Source organism: Leucopleurus acutus, assembly GCF_964270905.1.
Source record: "Leucopleurus acutus genome assembly, chromosome: 15".
Lineage (NCBI taxonomy): Eukaryota > Metazoa > Chordata > Mammalia > Artiodactyla > Delphinidae > Leucopleurus > Leucopleurus acutus.
In genome coordinates this window covers 14,759,768-14,778,507 of record NC_139157.1, presented here as the reverse complement: position 1 = coordinate 14,778,507, position 18,740 = coordinate 14,759,768, and the positions used below count along the sequence as shown (strand labels likewise).

Below are 18,740 nucleotides of genomic sequence, written 5' to 3'. Positions count from 1 at the left end.
AAAGAAATGAACTATCAACTTGGAATCCTCTACCTAGTGAAAAACTCCTTCAGGAATAAAGGGGAAATCTAGACGTTTTCAGATGAAGAAAAACTAAGAGACTATGCTTTTGCAAACTTACCCTGAAAGAATGGCTACAGAATGTTCTTAAAACAGAAAAGAAACAATAAAAGAAGAAATCTTGCAACATCATTGAAAAAAAAGAACAGAAAGAGTAAAAATGGGGGTAGATACAATAGGATTTCCGTCTCCTCGTGAGTTTTCTAAATTATGTTTGATGTTTGCAGCAAAAATTGTAACACTGATGAAGTTCTCAAAGTGGGAGTAAAGGGATGTAAAGAGCAGTAAGGTTTCCACGCTTGATTTAATCTGGCCAAATGCTGACCAGTGGATTGTGATAAGCTAGGTATGTATAATGTGACACTTAGAGCAACCACTAAGTATCTATGCAAAGAGATACACTCAAAAACAATACAGAGAAATCAAAATGGAATCCCCCCAAATGGCTAAGTAACTCACAGGAAGGCAGGGATTGATACAGGCAATGGCTTGGATGGATCTCAAGGGTATTATACTCATTGAAAACAGCCCATTTTAAAGTCACACCCTGTATGATTCTATTTATATAACATTCCCCAAATGACCAAATTATAGAGCTGGAGAGTAGATTACTTATTACCAGCGGTTAGGGATGGTCGGGGAGGGAAGGGTGTGACTATAAAGGGACAAGCACAAGGGAGATCTCTGTGGTGATAGAACAGTTCTGTATCCAGATCGGGTGGTTACCTGGATCTACACGTGTGATTAAATGTGACAGAACTATGCACACACATGGTACTACTGTCCATCTTGTCTTCTTCTCTCTTTCCCGTGTGGTTTACCTCCACCATGACGCCCTCCACGCACTTCCATCATTCCATCAGCTTCCTCCCTCCTCAACTTTTCTTCCACGCTTCTCAATGCTTTCAGACAGTTCTAACTGGATGTCTTCTTGCTACTCTACTCTCAACACATCCTAAATGTGGCTCCTCCCCTCCCCCCAACCTCTCTACGTTTTGCCATCTTTCTACCTGTCACCCACAACAAACGTCAGTCATCCTTATTCTTCCTTCTCCCTGGCCTCCCAGTACCAACCAGTTCATTTGTCTTAAAGGATTCTTTTAAAAATTCATTTCTGTTCTCGCTGTCACCAGTAAAGTTCTGGACCCCATGAACTCTTGCTTGAAACTTGATGAGAAACTTCCTAACAGACCACCAGGCCTCCAAACTCTCACCAACCTTATCTAGTCTGTAGAGCAAATATCAGAATATCCTTTGACGTGAAAGCTGAAAACTGTCTGTACACAGGAAAACTAGAACGGGAGATCTAGATATCTGAGTAGAAGTCAAACAGGACATTTCTCCAAAAGCAGTTAAACACATTTACTTAATTAAAAACGTCTCTTCACACAGTCATACAACTTATAGGTGACATTGTGTCACTCTCAGTAGAAGTGCAAAATACATACCTTAACTCTACGAGTAATGCTGAGGAACCGACAAGTTTTATCATAAAGTTCTTCCAGATTTTCTCTGTCCCAGTAGAAATCAGGAGTGATCAAGAAGTCTGAACTCAAGTTTATATGGTGTCTTAAAAAAAGGAAAATCATTAACTTTTAATTTTTATCTTGAATTAAAAAGCATGGTCTATTTTATTTCTTTTTTGAAGAAGATATTTATTGATTGATTTATTGATTGACTGAAGTATGGTTAATTTACAATGTTGTGTTAATTTCAAGTGTATGGCAAACTGATTCAGTTACACATATATATATATTCTTTTTTAGATTCTTTTCCATTATAGGTTACTACAAGATATTGAGTACGGTTCCCTATGCTATACAGTAGGTCCCTGTTGTTTACCTATTTCATATATAGCAGTGTGGCTATATTAATCCCAAACTCCTAATTTATCTGCCCCCATCCCCTTTGGTAACCACAAATTTGTTTTCTATGTCTGTGAGTCTACTTCTGTTTTGTAAGTAAGTTTATTTCTTATTTACATGGTGCTTTATAAAAGTAGTTTTTTTAATTTTTTTTTTTTTTTTTGGGGTACGCGGGCCTTTCACTGTTGTGGCCTCTCCCGTTGCGGAGCACAGGTTCCGGACGTGCAGGCTCAGCAGCCATGGATCACAGGCCCAGCCGCTCTGCGGCATGTGGGATCTTCCCGGACTGGGGAACCCGTGTCCCCTGCATCGGCAGGCGGACTCTCAACCACTGCACTACCAGGGAAGCCCAAAAGTAGTTTTTAATGCTGATTCTTGTAATATTTCTGAGAAACATGTAAACAAAAAATTTTCAAAATGTGCAACCAAATTAATTCAATCTTTATATTAACATTTATGAAGTAGAGAGAAAAAAACCCAATTAAAAAAATTTCTAGGGACTTCCCTGGTGGTGCAGTGGTTAAGAATCCACCTGCCAATGCAGGGGACACGGGTTTGAGCCCTGGTCTGGGAAGATCCTACATGCCGCGGAGCAACTGAGTCTGTGCGCCACAACTACTGAGCCTGTGAGCCACAACTACTGAGCCTGCGTGCCTAGAGCTCATCCTCCGCAACAACAGAAGCCACTGCAATAAGAAGACTGCGCACCGCAACAAAGAGTAGTGCCCGCTTGCTGCAACTAGAGAAAGCCCGTGTACAGCAACGAAGACCCAACGCAGCCAAAATAAATAAACTTATTAAAAAAAAAATTTCTAAGCTTCTTTTTTCATTAAAATCTGTTACAATATACATGCACATATATTTGTGTGTGTGTGTGGATAGGTAATCAGATGGCTCAAAAATAAAAAAGACAGAAAAAGGTAAAAATTGACCAATCTTACTCTTATTCTTATCCCCATTTTTCCCTTTCTCCCACTCCCTGTGGGTAGCTGCTGCTAGTTTCACACACACACACACAAACACACACACTCTATTTCTACCTCTTTTACATATGAGGCCTGAGTGTGCTTTTAAACAAAAATTTATGTTATAGAAGTAACACATAAATAGCTGTTCACTATAAAAAAGAAAAACCCTAGAGAAGAACTCAGAAAACACTGGTAGGCCCGTTACCCTGACCAATCAAATCCTTTCGGCCCTGCCAATACTCTCCTGTGTCCTTCCAGATCTGCTTCCATGCACACATGTGCACGTGTGTGTGTGCGTGTGCACACACACCTACGTGTCTGGTAGTATGTATACGTATGAAGATAGAGATGAATATTTATGTTGTTTGCTTACAGGTAGGATCATACCACGTATAAGCTGTGACTGCCACATTTCTACTTCTATTTCTCGTCATAGATTCGCCACATTCCTTTGAATAACACATAAGCACTCTTATTGTAAAGAGACGAAAACTTAGGATAACAACAGTAAGACTCTACGAAACTATTCACATACCTAAGTATATCAAGTCCTAATTTCTGAGTCCTAGTATTATAATTCGCTATATCAAGTTCTGCTCGCACGACCAAGAGAAGAGGGGAGAGGAGTCTGTCTCCCCCATTGCTTAGCGAGCTCAAGGCTTTAGATGTGCTGTGGGACGCTCTCATGCAGGGCTTTTTATTTTTGTTGGTGCCCTGAGTTAGGGTCCCTGAGCTTTGAGAAGGGCCTAGATGACGCAACACTGGACCACTTCTCTCCAGGGCAAGTAACTAAGGAGAATGTGGAAAAGCAACTCTTAGGTAAACTATTGACAAGGAACTCCACTAACTCACCCCACACACGACAAGGGCCGAAACACTGAGAATCCTGCCTAGTGAGAATAACACCAAGATTCAGGGTGTTTCATTCCAAAAATCTTGGGAAAACTACAAGAATGAAATAAACTGAAGGCCTTCTAACTTAATTTTGAACGATGTACTATTATATTTCATCAATTCTAAGACACTCTTCTTCCCATTTTAACATCTCTGAAAATGGGAGGCATCTTTAAAATTGATGATGTCTTACAGGTGGCAGTTGAGACTTAGTTGTCATTGCCTTAGATGACTTATTTCTCTTATTCTTTCCTTTTTATGTATGCCCAAGAGGAAATGTGATCAATCTACATCCAAATAAGACCGAGAGCTATTTCCGTAGTGCAAGATTAAACTTCTGTGATGAAAAAGCATTGTCTCATATGTTAGTGGGCAGCATTCTCACTTTCTTGTGGCATCGTATGGTGTCCTAGAGTCAATGAAATATGGTACATCACTTTTCCGTAGCAATTAGATCTATTCAGCATTATGATGCAGTGATATACTTTTACTGAGAATTACCCTTGTCCAACTTCTAGAATGCATCTTTCCACCTTTGAATAACACCTACTACGCTCGCTGACGTAGGTTTAACGTAGAGTAATTATGGTCTCTCTTGCACATGCACAGTTTCTTCCAGTACAGTCCTAATACAGCCCAACTGCTTCTAATGGGTAAGAGTTCTCCATGCTTATAGTGAATGAAATAAAAACAGCTGCAATTCCCATAAAGATATAAATGTTCGCTCTTTACTGTAGAGCTACAGGGGGATTTCCTGGAGATTATTAAATATATGAAATATTTCATTTACAGAGAAAATTTTACCTTAAGGCAAAGAGTTCACCCATTTTCTGCATAACTTCTTCATGAGATAGTTTCACTTTCTTCCCAGCTTTTAAAGCCTATTTGGGAGGGGGAAAATAGATACATACATACACAGGTTTCCCTCCTCACTAGCATTTTTCTATGATGTACATTCCTAATCGCTTAATGAAAAACCAGGGGCTCTTTTCCCTAGTATAATTATTCTTTCACAGTAAAAACAAAGTTAATTACAGTAAGCATGCTTTTTAATGTATTCTGAAGTTCTGATATAATTTTAGATGCATTCTTCATGCCACTGTTTTCCTCGTAATTTGTCAAGACACTTTTTAATCGAGAAAAGTGGTCATAATTTCCTTCCTTAGAGAGGAAACATTTCATTTTATTTCCCTTCAATTCAGTTACATTAAAAATACTATACCATTAGAGAAAAGTAATTTGAATTTTTAAAAGGTTTCTTATTTTATCATTTTATACGTAACCGGGTTTTTTTTTTCCTGCTTAAATTCAGTGCAGCTTTCTTAATGTTTATTATTACTTTATTGTACTTCTAAATTCATCATTATAGTGGGAAATTTGTATTTTTCCCCAATAGAACTCAATCCTTGAAAACAAGCATAAAATTGGTATAATTACCTCTGGAATCGACTGAATAGATTCAACAAATTTATCCAGTGCTGCTTCCCAGATAGCCAGTTTCACTGGGGGAAAAAAAAATTAACAACAGAACATTTATCATCATATTCCTGTTTCTACAAAATGTAAAACTGCACAGTACCTTCACTGCCCTTTCAACAATAGTTTAAGAAGCAGATGTCCAAAAAATTTGAGACTGAAATTTAAGAGTCGTTACTTATTATTACAAAAGATGGCACTAGGTAGAAAGAGACAGAAGAAAGTTGAGTGGATTTCCAAGCCCTGCTCGCAGACCAAAACGACACTGGGTAGAATCCCTGATTTTCTCCTACTGCATCTCAGAACCTGAGAGGAACGAAGGGTGGCTCTGTAGAGGGGCAGAAATCAGGCCTTCCTGACCTTCCCTCCACTCCTCTGGGCTGTGGGTACAGCTCAGAAGTCCCGAAGCCTCCTGGGTGGTATGTGCAGTCCACCACAGCAGCAGCCTAGTGCAGACTGGTGGCAGGAACATTTCTTCTACAGTTCTATTCAGGTGCGTGGATCTCGCCAAAAAAACTGAGAGCCACTGTGACTCTCTGTCCCATTCCTGTGAAAAACCAGAGTGTATTTTTCTACATAGAGGTCTGTGCCCAATCACAGAAGGCTGTGCTTTCTCTGCCTGGATTAGAGACAATGTAAGACTGACAATCTCAGAGAGAAGGAGAGGGGAAAACAAAGGTAGTGATAATAATAATAACAGCAACAACATAAAAAAATATTTTTGGAGAGGTAAGCTTTATCAATACCACTAATAAGGAATGAATAACTATAGCACAGATACTATATATTATACTCTATACTACATATATTTTTCTCTTGGAGGGAAAAAAAAGGAAAAGGAATTATAAGGCTTTGCTGAGTGCTCTGCGAAAACATGTCGAAGTCTCTACTAAATATTTCAGCTTCCCTCGATGAAATGAAAACTATGTGATACCGTCTCTGATAAGTAGCAGTAACTTACCTGAAAGGCAAAGAGCATTTGAGAAAGCAAATTTCTCTAGAATGGCGTCATCTAAATCTAGCTCTGAATTTAACCTGATTTCCCCTCTGTGAAGTTTTGACTGTCCCCTGAGAAAAGAAAAAAAAAAAAGTAGTTTCTAAATCGCAAAAAGTACCTTTTTTCTTTTGAAAAATAATCTTTATAATCTTTCTAGAGGTCATTTTGGCAATCCGTATCAAGAGTCTTACAAATGTTCTTATACCCTATGATCCAAGTAATTCCACTTCTAGGAATTTATCCTAAGGAAATAATCAAAGATGCAAGGAAAGATTTGGGTACAACAAGCTTTCTATGGGGACTTCCCTGGTGGAACAGTGGTTAAGAATCCGCCTGCCAATGCAGGGGACATGGATTCGAGCCCTGCTCCAGGAAGATCCCACATGCCGCGGAGCAACTAAGCCCGTGTGCCACAACTAATGAGCCTGCATGCCACAACTACTGAAGCCCATGCACCTAGATCCCGTGCTCTGCAACAAGAGAAGCCACCGCAATGAGAAGCCCGTGAACTGCAACAAAGAGTAGCCCCCGCTCACCGCACTAGAGAAAGCCTGCGCACAGCAACGAAGGCCCAATGCAGCCATAAGTAAGTAAACAAATAAATGAATAAATAAATAAATTTATTAAAGAAAAAAGACAAATGAATAGAGATATACATTAAAAAAAACTTTCTATGGTCAAATGTTGAATAGTAGGAAATCAGGAAAGAAACTAAAAGTTCAACAGAAGAACGGTTCATTTATAGGAATTCACACAACAAAAATGAACAAGCATGTTTTGAAAGGATATTTAGTAGAAAAGGGAAAATGACTACAATAATTTGCTAAGTGAAAAAATGCTGAATATAAAACTATGTAACTATACACAGTATAATCTGAAATCACATGGACATGGTGAGGATGGGGAGGGAGATGAGGCAGCTGTGACAAACCAAGATGTCTATGTAGAGAACTCTGGAGCGACTGGGGAGGAGGGGGAAAGGAGGGAATCTGGGAGTGTAAGTATCACAAGCAAATAGGAAAAGTAGAGGCTAAACCTTCACGAGAGACGTGAGACCAGAAGACATGCACAAAGGTTGGTGGACGAGAAGACGATACAGGAAAGCTCATCGCGGGCTATTATCACTCAGCTCTTATCCCAATTAGTCTTTCTATAGCTGGTGTCTCTTCCAAATTTCCCTAAAGCTCTGCTTGTGTCGCTTCCTTTCTCAATACAAAGACTTTTTTTCCTTCTCACATTCCACTAGACCAGTACCTCCCTGAGAGAAAAGACCTTTTAATCCTGTTCATTCTGCCTTCTCTCTCCGCCCTAACATCCCTCCTCATTTTTGCGCCCTTGCTGTGACATGGAAATTGGCCAGTACGTTGCCTACCCATACATTTGACCTGAGAGTGGTACAGCAGTGGTACCCCCATTTCCACAAGTGGTTCTCTTAGAGCACCCTGTCATTATACTTTATACTTTTTACACTCAAAGTCAATGGGAAAAAAGCAAAAAGGATTTACTTCAGAGAAGACTTTACTAGAATAACTGAACAGGTTCATTCTAACGAAGGCACACCGTATTACTGATTTTGGCCACTTAGGAAACTTACTATTTTGGGGTTATACTATCTACTTGTTTTAATTTATGGGTAGCCTGAGAAGCTATAAAAATAATATCTATCCACTAATATTTATTAATTGTTTCAGCTTTGTATTTGTACCAATAACTTTTTTCTTAAAATTAGTCTCCAAATTAATAATTTATCTTCTCTACTGCTGTACCTAGTTATTCTAAGCACCCTTTTCATAAACTTGATAAACAGTTGCTTACTCTGTTTTTGAGTAGTTAAGCTCTTCATTCTCCCAGTGCACCAATGCAATTTCATAGGGGTGAATTTCATGTTTTTCAAGAACTTGCATCACATGCTTCATCTAGAAGAAAAGCAAGATCAACCTGAAATTATAACCGACTCCCTCAGTACAGAATAATGTTATGGAGTTAATGCTTATAACATTTTTTAAATTACATTTGATACCATTTCTTCTGTTCTTTAGGTTTTAAGGAGAAAGCAAATTCATGGTGATACTAATTGGAACGATATATTCACTTGCTTTTACATTTGGAAAACACAGACAAGCTTAAGGAGGAAAACAAAACCTCCCATTATCCCACGACCCAAAGAAAACCCCTAATAACATTATGGTTTGTATTCTTTAAATCTTCAAAACAAAAAGTTTAAGTAACACACTTGTAAAAATTTAAACACAGAGGTATAGAAAGTGATTCTCTCTCTGTTCTCCTGAATTTTTTTTTTCACACACACATACTGTATTTTATTTTTGCAAGAGATAAACTGACACCAAGCATTGTAACTGGATGACCACAACAAAAGCAACAATGATGGCAATTACCAAACACGAAACACACTCACACTGTGTCATAATATTGACATTCAGTCCAGGAATCCTCCACTGCAACAGCTCCTTTACTTTGCAGTGAAAATTGATTTGTGTATTTTTTGCCTCTGAGTCCTTGTGGGATTTATTTTTTAATTCAACAGAAAGTCACAAAAATTATAATCATCCTCATCAGTTCACTCGGTCCCATGTAATTAATTTTCTTTTTCATCTTGATCTTTTGTTAACACTTTTATGAATTCATCAGTTTTCCATTAGAGTTCTGAAAATGCTTATTCATTCAGTTCAGCAGTATAGTCAGTCTCCTGAATTTCTAATCCTCTAATGTAACCACCATTAAACTTGGTGCATACCCTTCCAGACTTTTCCCTATGTGTATATGTATGTACATTTAGTTTGCTTTCTATATAAATGGGATGATACTGTACATATGAATATTTTCAATGCGATTCTCCTTCATGGAGGAAACATAATTGATTTAACCGTCTTAAATGTCCATCCATGGGTTTTTTTTCCTATTCTCTACTATCACGATGTCACATGTGCCAGCCTTATGCGTGTATCTTCAAGGACTTGTGGGAATATTTCTTTAGGATTTGTTGGAACAAAAGACATGCACACTTATAATTTTGATAAATGTTTCTAAAATGCTCTCCAAAACAGTTTTTCCAGCTTTAGAATCCAAAGATTTACGAGAGCATTCTTTTTTTTGAATATTATTTATTTTTTTATATAGCAGGTTCTTATTAGTTATCTATTTTATACATATCAGTGTATATATGTCAATCCCAATCTCCCAGTTCACCCCACTGTCCCTCCTTCCCCCCCTTGGTGTCCATATGTTTGTTCTCTACATCTGTGCCTATGAGAGCATTCTTTTATTTATTTTTTTAATGAGAGCATTCTTAAAAAACACTGGGTACTGTCAGCCTTTTACATCTTTGCAAATTCAAATAGCCAATTTGTACATTTTTCTTACATTTATTGCTCATTTATATTTCCTTTTCTCCAGGAAACTGCTCCCCAGTCTCCCTCCCCCTGCCCCCTATGTGTGTATCTCCTTTCAGTAAAACTGGGTTTGTATGAGGCATAGTTTTTTTTTTACCAGCTCTGGTATTATATTGGTTACATTCTGTAACCTGCTCTTTTAATTGAACTGTAGCATATACACAGGCAATTCCTCGGGAATTGGTTTCTTCCCACGTGACTTTTTTTTTTTTTTTTTGCGGTACGCGGGCCTCTCACTGTTGTGGCCTCTCCCGTTGCGGAGCATAGGCTCCGGACGCGCAGGCTCAGCGGCCATGGCTCACGGGCCCAGCCGCTCCGCGGCACGTGGGATCCTCCCGGACCGGGGCACGAACCCGTGTCCCCTGCATCGGCAGGCGGACCCTCAACCACTGCGCCACCAGGGAAGCCCTACCACGTGACTTTTAAGAGCTGTAGTATGTACATCCTAAATACATACTATGCATGTATTTAACAAACTTGCTATTATTATGTGTTTTGGTTATTCCTCATTTTTGCTATTGTAAATAATGTGTTGATGAACATTTCTATACATCATTCATCATATATAACTGTGATTATTTCCTTTGGATAACTTTCTAGATGTAAAATTGCTGAGTTAAATATAAAGCTTTGATGTGTGTTACCAAACTGCCTCTGAAAAGGTTGTATTAAACAAATCATGATTGGGATATTGAAGAAATTATTGCCAGTGAGCTAAAAAGTTCTAGAAAACTTGATCTAAAATAAGACTCAGTGCAGCCAGCTTCCAGTGAACTGTGCGTACATGACTCATTTTGTAGGTTATCGCATGAGAAGTAGACTTCCTTCTGTCTGCAGGGTAGCTAGGATTGTTCTGATTTGCCACAAATTATTGTGTGCTCAGAGAATGGAAAATGTAGGAAACTTCTAAGCCAAAAAGAAAATTTTGGAAGATGACAGTGCTAGAATCAACACCACATAATGCAGAGCAAATGAACTGAGGATTGTCTGTTAATTTACCTTCCAATTGCTCAGATTATTAAGTGCCAATTAACAATTTATTCTCAGAAAACTAAATTTTAATACTTTCACGCTTTATTTATACTTACAGTTTTGTCTTTCACATTCCAGAAGACAGCAGCTCCTTCCCTGATTTAAAAGAATAAACTAAGTTAAAGGTGGAATACATTCTTTAGGGCCACACATAAAGCCATGCTTAGGTAGCTTCTAGAATGCATCTAGAAGGCCAATTTAAAAAAATATGATTTATTACTGATTTGACATGATGGTCCCTGGATGGATATGATAAACAAAAGCTATTTTTTGAATTTCAGATAAAAAACCTGACCCCTCAAAAATTCATGGATTTCTCCTGTGGTTTGCAGAATAAATAACTATTATTGTAAAACCATGTAACTTCAGGTATCTAGACTCTTTCATACCCGATGCAATTCTTTTTTGTTTTAAATTAATTAATTTCTTTTTGGCTGCGCTGGGTCTTCGTTGCTGCATGCGGGCTGTCTCTAGTTGCAGTGAGCGGGGGCTACTCATCGTTGCGGTGTGCGGGCTTCTCATTGCGGTGGCTTCTCTTGTTGTGGAGCATGGGCTCTAGAGCGCAGGCTCAGTAGTTGTGGCACACAGGCTTAGCTGCTCTGCAGCGTGTGGGATCTTCCCGGACCAGGGCTTGAACCCGTGTCCCCTGCATTGGCACGCGGACTCCCAACCACTGCGCACCACAGAAGTACCCTGATTCAATTCTGGTGTACAGATATCAGAATAAGGGAATTTTTGAGACCTGTCTCATTAGCTCTCATTAGGCAGATTCTGCTATCAGAAAAGAATAAAGGGTCATGCTTTTAATATCTGTGGAATAAAGAGACTGAGATAAATTAAAGCTTCAGATGGTAAAGGCACCTATGAAATAATGCCAGCCATCCCTACAGTGCTCAGAGTAGACCTGCAACAATGCCACAGGAGGCCCTCACAATCCAAGTCTGCCTTTGACAAAATTTAAGTCTAAAAACTGTTAGGGAACTTGTTTTGATTTCTGAAGTCTGATGTGTTGAGCTGTTTTAGGTAGTAAATTAAAAAAAAGGAAAAAAAAAAGAAAAAGGAGTTACAGCTCTGGGTCATTGCACCAGAGGAAGGAAGGGTAGAAATGAAAGAAAGGTAGGGGCTTCCCTGGTGGCGCAGTGGTTAAGAATCTGCCTGCCAATGCAAGGGACATGGGTTCAAGTTCTAGTCTGGGAAGATCCCACATGCCGCAGAGCAACTAAGCCCGTGTGCCACAACTTTTGAGCCTGCACTCTAGAGCCCACATGCCACAACTACTGAAGCCTGCGTGCCTAGAGCCCGTGCTCCGCAACAAGAGAAGCCACCGCAGTGAGAAGCCCACACACCGCAACCAAGAGTAGCCCCTGCTCGCCGCAACTAGAGAAAGTCCGTGCGCAGCAACAAAGACCCAACGCAGCCACCCACCCACCCACCCACCCATCCATCCATCCATCCATCCATCCATCCATCAATAAATGGTAAAAATATGATGTTCCCATTACCATTCTTCAAACCATCTTGAGCAATGTGCTTAGTATGTGTGTGGGTCTGTGCTTAGCATCTGGGATGCAAAGATGAGTATGGTCTAGATCCTCTGCTCAGGGAAGTCCCAATCCAGAGAACACTTACCCACGGACCACCAATTACAATAGTGTGATCCACGCTGTAACAGAGTTACGCAGAATCTAGGTGGATGTACACTGGAGGGACACAGTTCCTAAAGGACTAGCAGAGTCAAATGAGAAAACGAGGAAATACCCCAGGCTCCAGGAAAAGGTGCGAGGGGGGCAGGCAACGTCTCAGAATAAAGAGCCAGTAGTTTGAGTGGCTGCGGATGAGGGGAAGGGGAGGGCACTCAGGTCAGAGGCGGGGAAGAGCCAACCCCTGAAGGAACTTCGTGCTGTGATAAGGCGTTTGGTCACATTCCGTAGAATTTTAAGGACAGTATAGTGATCAGAATTACCCACTGAAAAACTGCTCTGCCTACAAACAGACAGAAAGACTGCTGGTGGGGTGAGAAGACAGTCAGGGAGACCAAGCAGTGAGTGTGGCCAAAGGCCAGGGTGGGGTCTCAGGATATGGATTTGGGAGGTGTTTAAGGCCACAGCCAGAGCGCTGGTTCAGAGAAGCACCTCAAGGCAGATGAGAGATCCCAGGAACTCTGCAGTATGGCGCTCAAGCCACATGTAACTACCGGGCACCTGAAACAGGCCTGGTCCAAACTGAGAGCTGCTATAAGTGGAAAATATACGCCGGGTTTCAGAGACTTAGTATGAAAAGGAGAATGTAAATCTCACTAATTGTTGACTGATTACATGCTGAAATGATAATAGTTTAGATATGCTGGGTTAAATAAAATATACCAGTAAAATTAATTTCAGGCAATATATGATGTTATTATTAGTGTGGGTCAAAATTCAATTCATCTTTTTTTAAATTAAAAATGCGGCTATAAGAAAATATCTTATTATATTCGCGGCTTGCATGTGTGCCTTGCGTTGTATTTCTACTGGGTGATGCTGATCTGGAGGACCTCAGAAATCCAAATTCCTTACTCAAGTCAAAAGGGGTGTTTCTCTACCGGCACTAAATGCTGAACTCTTGATTATGTCCAAGGAAAGTAAGGCACCCACAGGAACAAAGACAGAGCTTCCAGTTATCATCAACCGTAAGAACTAAGACCACAGAAACGTCATCAAAGTCTAGATTCTTACGGATGGTCCATGTATTTCTGTTCTGCCGCTTATTAGTCCTTTGACTGTGGGTAATTCACTTAATCCCTCTGACCCTTGGGAATAAAAGATCTTCCTCAAGTGTTGTGAGGATGAGATTATTTTAAATGGTTTCTATTATCATTACCACTTCCACTCAGCTACTCTGGAGTATCTGGTATCAAAACAACCCTAAAAAAAAAAAAACCTTTAAATAAAAGGAATAAATGTATGTGGATCAGGGTCCCAGTCTGAAGTCTCCAGAGAGGTAAGGTGATCTAAAACTTTAGCTTCAGAGGGAGAAGATGGAAAAGGAAGAAAGACAGCAGGGCAGGTAGCATGAACCTGATGAGGGGCACTGAAGATGAATGGGAAATAAGATGCTTACATATTCTTAGTAAATGAAAACCCACATTTACCAATAAAGGCAAGTACACACCAAGTTACCCGCATGGGCCTCTGTTAATGACCTCAGCCTGAGCTTCCTTCAGTCTCTTGCTCTCAGGAAGGCCGGAAGCTGGGGGGAGTCCACTCGGTTCCCTAAACCCCTGCGTTCTGCAGGGCACCATTATTTCCACCAGTGGTTCCTGACCTTAGCTTTGTCCAATGCTCTCTCTCTCTCTTTTTTTTTTGCGGTACGCGGGCCTCTCACTGTTGTGGCCTCTCCCATTGCGGAGCACAGGCTCGGAACGCGCAGGCCCAGCGGCTATGGCTCATGGGCCCAGCCGCTCCGCGGCATGTGGGATCTTCCCGGACCGGGGCACGAACCCGCGTCCCCTGCATCGGCAGGCGGACTCTCAACCACTGCGCCACCAGGGAAGCCCCCCAATGCTCTCTTTTTATAACGTGTTAAGTGCACCCTTTACCGTCATGAATTATGAGCGGTGCGAAAAACTTGCATATAGGATACAAAGATGACATAACGCTTAAAGTTAATTTAGAACAAACTGAATAAAAAAATCCCTAATCTTTTCCCTAGGGGGGAAAATTCTTTATTTCATAAGAGGATTTACCAGCAGATGCCTAAAAGTGACAAACTCTCCTATTCAAATAAGAACCAAAGGATAAATTTAAATCACAAATAAATTCTGAAACATCTTCTGTTAAGAGAGAAGGTACACCTGCATCTTTAAGGACCACAATACCTGGCCACAGCCCATCTTCCAATGCAGTTGCTTTCTTGTCTTACCTGAAGAAGAATATTGTTCCAGGATCACCTTCTTTTGCAGAATTTTCCATACCTATCACCAAAATATTTGCTGCATCTGTGATAAATGAGCAAAAAGCTGTGTCACAAGGTGACACAAGATTTAAGTCACCTATAAACTTTTAACGAAGTATTTGTGATCATTGCTTCAGATACCATGAAGTGCTCTACAACACACTGTCCATTTTTCTGCTAAGGTTTCTGAAAGTATTTAATATATGAAAATGAAAAGACCATAAGAAATTACTTGAACAAAATACTCAACCTGTGACACTATTATTAGTGCTATTTAAAACTCATTCACGCCCATTTTGATTCAGTAATCGCTAGTCCAGTTGATAATTATTAAAGTCTTAGTATCAGTACAACTAAGGTTCAAGAATTTGGGGGGGGTGGGGGAGGGATGGACTGGGAGTTTGGGGTTAGCAGATGCAAACTATTATATAGAGAACAGATAAACAACAAGGTCCTACTGTATAGCACAGGGAACTATATCCAATATCCTGTGATAAACCATCTGGAAAAGAATATAAAAAAGAATATCTATATAAAGGAATGTATATGTATAACTGAATCACTTTGTTGTATAGCAGAAATTAACACACTGTAAATCAACTATAGTTCAATTAAAAAAAAGAAAAAAGAATTAAACTTCTTTCTGTAAAAGTAATTTAAAATAAAATTTGAAGAGCCATTAATATATTCTCTTCCTTTAAATATCATTTTATTAATAATATAATTTTAATATTCTCAAACTACTCTTTCCACTGAATTTTAAATTATATTGTATAAAGTGTGGAAAATAGAAAACATACAGAAACAAAGATACAGTCCATTTCAAAACATATCTGATTTCAAAGTTAATCATGAGAACTACCATGACAGTCATCTGTAACTATTTAAATGTTTTAACATTTTAAATATTAAATACATACATATACAAATATTCACCAGTAAGTAGTTACTTTGTATATTAGTTTAGTAGTATTTATTATAAGTATATAAATATTCTATAATGTAAACTATAAATAACATGTTAGTCTATCAATAAATATACTAATATTAATATGTAAAATGTTACATAATTTTTTTGAAACTAAATACATTTTAATAGAAAACAAAACACAAAATAACCCTTTTCAGAAAACAGAAATATTTAATCCTTTTCCCACAAATTAGAAGTTGCTTTATCCTCAGAGCATAGTTTTCTATGCGTGTGTTTGTATTTAAGATTTGTTTCACAGACTGTTCGTTAAACTGCTACTGCAAAGCAGGAGGTGGGAGGGACGATCTCAGGAGAAAAAGACACTGGAAAAGCCGCACCTCGGAATCATTTGGAAATTCAACATTTTCTAATTTTGATGTTTCACTTCCAATTATTTTCATTTCTTTACCACAATCTGTCCTTTTAGGGGAGAGAATTGTTGAATAGAAGTGCAGCCACAAAAAGAATCTTTCTTTCCCACCAACATAATTTCTTAACATAAAATTAGGATCCTCAAAGCTTCAGAGCTCCTAATAGAGGCTGGGGAATGGGGGATTCAGAAAAAGACCAACTCCTAAACTCCTTTTCTTTGGTGAAATCACACTTCCTTGAGTTCTACATCTATAGAGGGCAAGGCTCACCCATATAGCCAAGAACACCACAAATGAAGTGGGAAAGATCCAGGCCAGTGAGAACAGTACGAGAAGCCCCCAGGTGTGTGATGCACAGGGGCATCCTGCCGACAGCCTCTGGAATCAGCCAAGAATACCGCAGGGCAATTTTCCTTCTTAGAGGCCCTGGACATAGCTCTGTTTTTCTAAGTCAATTATGTTTGTTTTTTGCCACCAAATAGTACAAACAGTTGGTTCAGATCATCAAGGCTGAGAAAACACAATGACATTTCGATTGTTTCTTACAGGGTCGGTGACTCTTTTAAGAATTTTCTCTGGAGCAGAGAGGTTTTCAACCTACTATTTTTTGCTACTTTGAGGTAAGTTCATGAATCTTCCATCAAAGTGTTCCAAGTCATTTTTTTTAACATAAAGCAGGTGATTTCTCAAGAAGCCTTCCTCACACTATCCTAAAATCCTCTCAGTTTAATTCTCTTTTAAAATATTCATTGAGCTTATCTTTTAACTAATTCTGTTAGTTTTAAAGTGCTGGACTGTACTGGTAAATTTTTCTTTAAAGGCTCTCCCCAACAGTTCTATCAATTTTACGGTTCTTCTTTTAAACTAAAATAACTTTTTAACGTGACAGAAATGAAGTGTCATGGCCTTTGATCATCCCAAGTAAGAGTGATCCTATAATTACAGCTGAATAAACCATATTGATTTTAATCTTCGAACTAAGTTCTCTGTGAATATGTTTTAAATTTCCTATCTTTGTATGTTATTTGTATAAAGAGATTCAACGCCACTTTCATGATATAATCCTTCAAATAGAAAATGAGGGGCTTCCCTGGTAGCTCAGTGTTTAAGAACCCACCTGCCAATGCAGGGGACACGGGTTTGAGCCCTGGTCCGGGAAGATCCCACATGCCGTGAGCAACTAAGTCCATGAATCACAGCTACTGAGCCTGTGCTCTAGAGCCTGTGAGCCACAACTACTGAGCCCACGTGCCACAACTACTGAAGCCCGCGTGCCTAGAGCCTGTGCTCCGCAACAAGAGAAGCCACCACAATGAGAAGCCCACGCGCCACAAAGAAGAGTAGCCCCCGTTTGCCGCAACTAGAGAAAGCCCGCACGCAGCAACGATGACCCAACACAGCCAAAAATAAAAATAAATTTATTAAAAAAAGAGAACATGAAACCTAAACAAATGCATATTTAAGACAGTTATCATAGGAAAATTATTTCCTAATACATTTTAACATACTTGGCCCCAGGTTCAAGAAGATGTACCTCTAGGCAAGCTTGTTACTTCAACATATCCATGGGAGGTCAGATCTTGAGAGAGACTTCCAAGATGGTATTCATCTGCGGTTGCAAACGCAGTACAGCGCATCAGGTCCTGTGCCAGAGAGAGGAGCATGAGATGGGTTACCAAGAGGTGCCTGTGATGGTTGTCTCTTTACAGGGAGGATGGCGTGCTGCAAAGCTGGCACTCGAGAGTTTTCTCCAAACATTTCAACGGTTCAGACAAAGGATGTGAGAAGGATGCAGAGAAAGAAGTTACAAGGAGGCGGATTTCAGCTCAATCTATGCAAGAACTTTCTCTAATAGTCAAAGAGATGGATGGGCTATCAGAACAGGGAGCCACACCTGCTGGTTGTGCTTCAAGCACAGACTGATCAAAAAATAGAGAGGATTTAGGCACCATACACGGCGCCTGGATGAGATGCTAGTTAAAGTCTGTCCAACCTTGAGTTTCCATGGTTCTTTTTCACAGCAGCATTATTATTTGAGGTCATTTGATAATTTGCCACTAGCCTTGTACAGGCAGAGATTACTCTGAATCTACTAAGGAATTACAGAAATTTTTACTCTAGTTAATTGTACTCTGGTTAAAAGTTCTGTGAATCTGAGAATGCGTCCAGGTTTGGTGAGTGCTTTGGATTTCTGCACTAGGAGTCTTACCCGTGTGTACATGCATACATTTATATTGTGTGTAGCTATACAGTATACATATGGTAAGCATATGGTACAGCACACAGTGTTTTTGTCAAACTGTAGGTCACAAGCCGTTAGTGAGTCCTGATACCAATTTAGTCGGCCCAAACCAGCTTAAAAAAAAAATAAACTAGGGGCTTCCCTGGTGGCGCAGTGGTTGGGAGTCCGCCTGCTGATGCAGGGAGCGCGGGTTCTTGCCCTGGTCCGGGAGGATCCCACGTGCACGGAGCAGCTGGGCCCGTGAGCCACAGCCGCTGAGCCTGCACGTCCGGAGCCTGTGCTCCGCAACGGGAGAGGCCACAGCAGTCAGAGGCCTGCGTACCGCAAAAAAAAAATAAATAAATAAAAATAATAAACTAAACAGAATAAAACAGAAAATATTAGAGTACATAATTCATAGTAAGGGTAAATTTTATTTTATGACATTTTCTGTCACATATATGTCTATATAGGTATACCGGGTCACGACATATACACTGTAATGTAAAATAAATTTCTCACTATGGAATACGGTCAATAAAG

General features: G+C 39.7%; 1 protein-coding gene across 1 annotated transcript in view; it reads right to left on the bottom strand.

Moving 5' to 3' along the window:
- Positions 1–18,740, bottom strand: part of RMND1 (required for meiotic nuclear division 1 homolog) — a 39,378-nt gene that overhangs the window by 9,491 nt on the left and 11,147 nt on the right. The window contains exons 3-10 of the mRNA XM_082855478.1: positions 17,511–17,619; positions 14,603–14,678; positions 10,759–10,798; positions 8,076–8,176; positions 6,225–6,331; positions 5,225–5,289; positions 4,592–4,668; positions 1,509–1,629 (exon numbers count right to left, since the gene is read on the bottom strand). Coding sequence (XP_082711604.1) covers positions 1,509–1,629; positions 4,592–4,668; positions 5,225–5,289; positions 6,225–6,331; positions 8,076–8,176; positions 10,759–10,798; positions 14,603–14,678; positions 17,511–17,619 — 696 coding nt within the window. The remainder of the gene's footprint in view (positions 1–1,508; positions 1,630–4,591; positions 4,669–5,224; positions 5,290–6,224; positions 6,332–8,075; positions 8,177–10,758; positions 10,799–14,602; positions 14,679–17,510; positions 17,620–18,740) is intronic.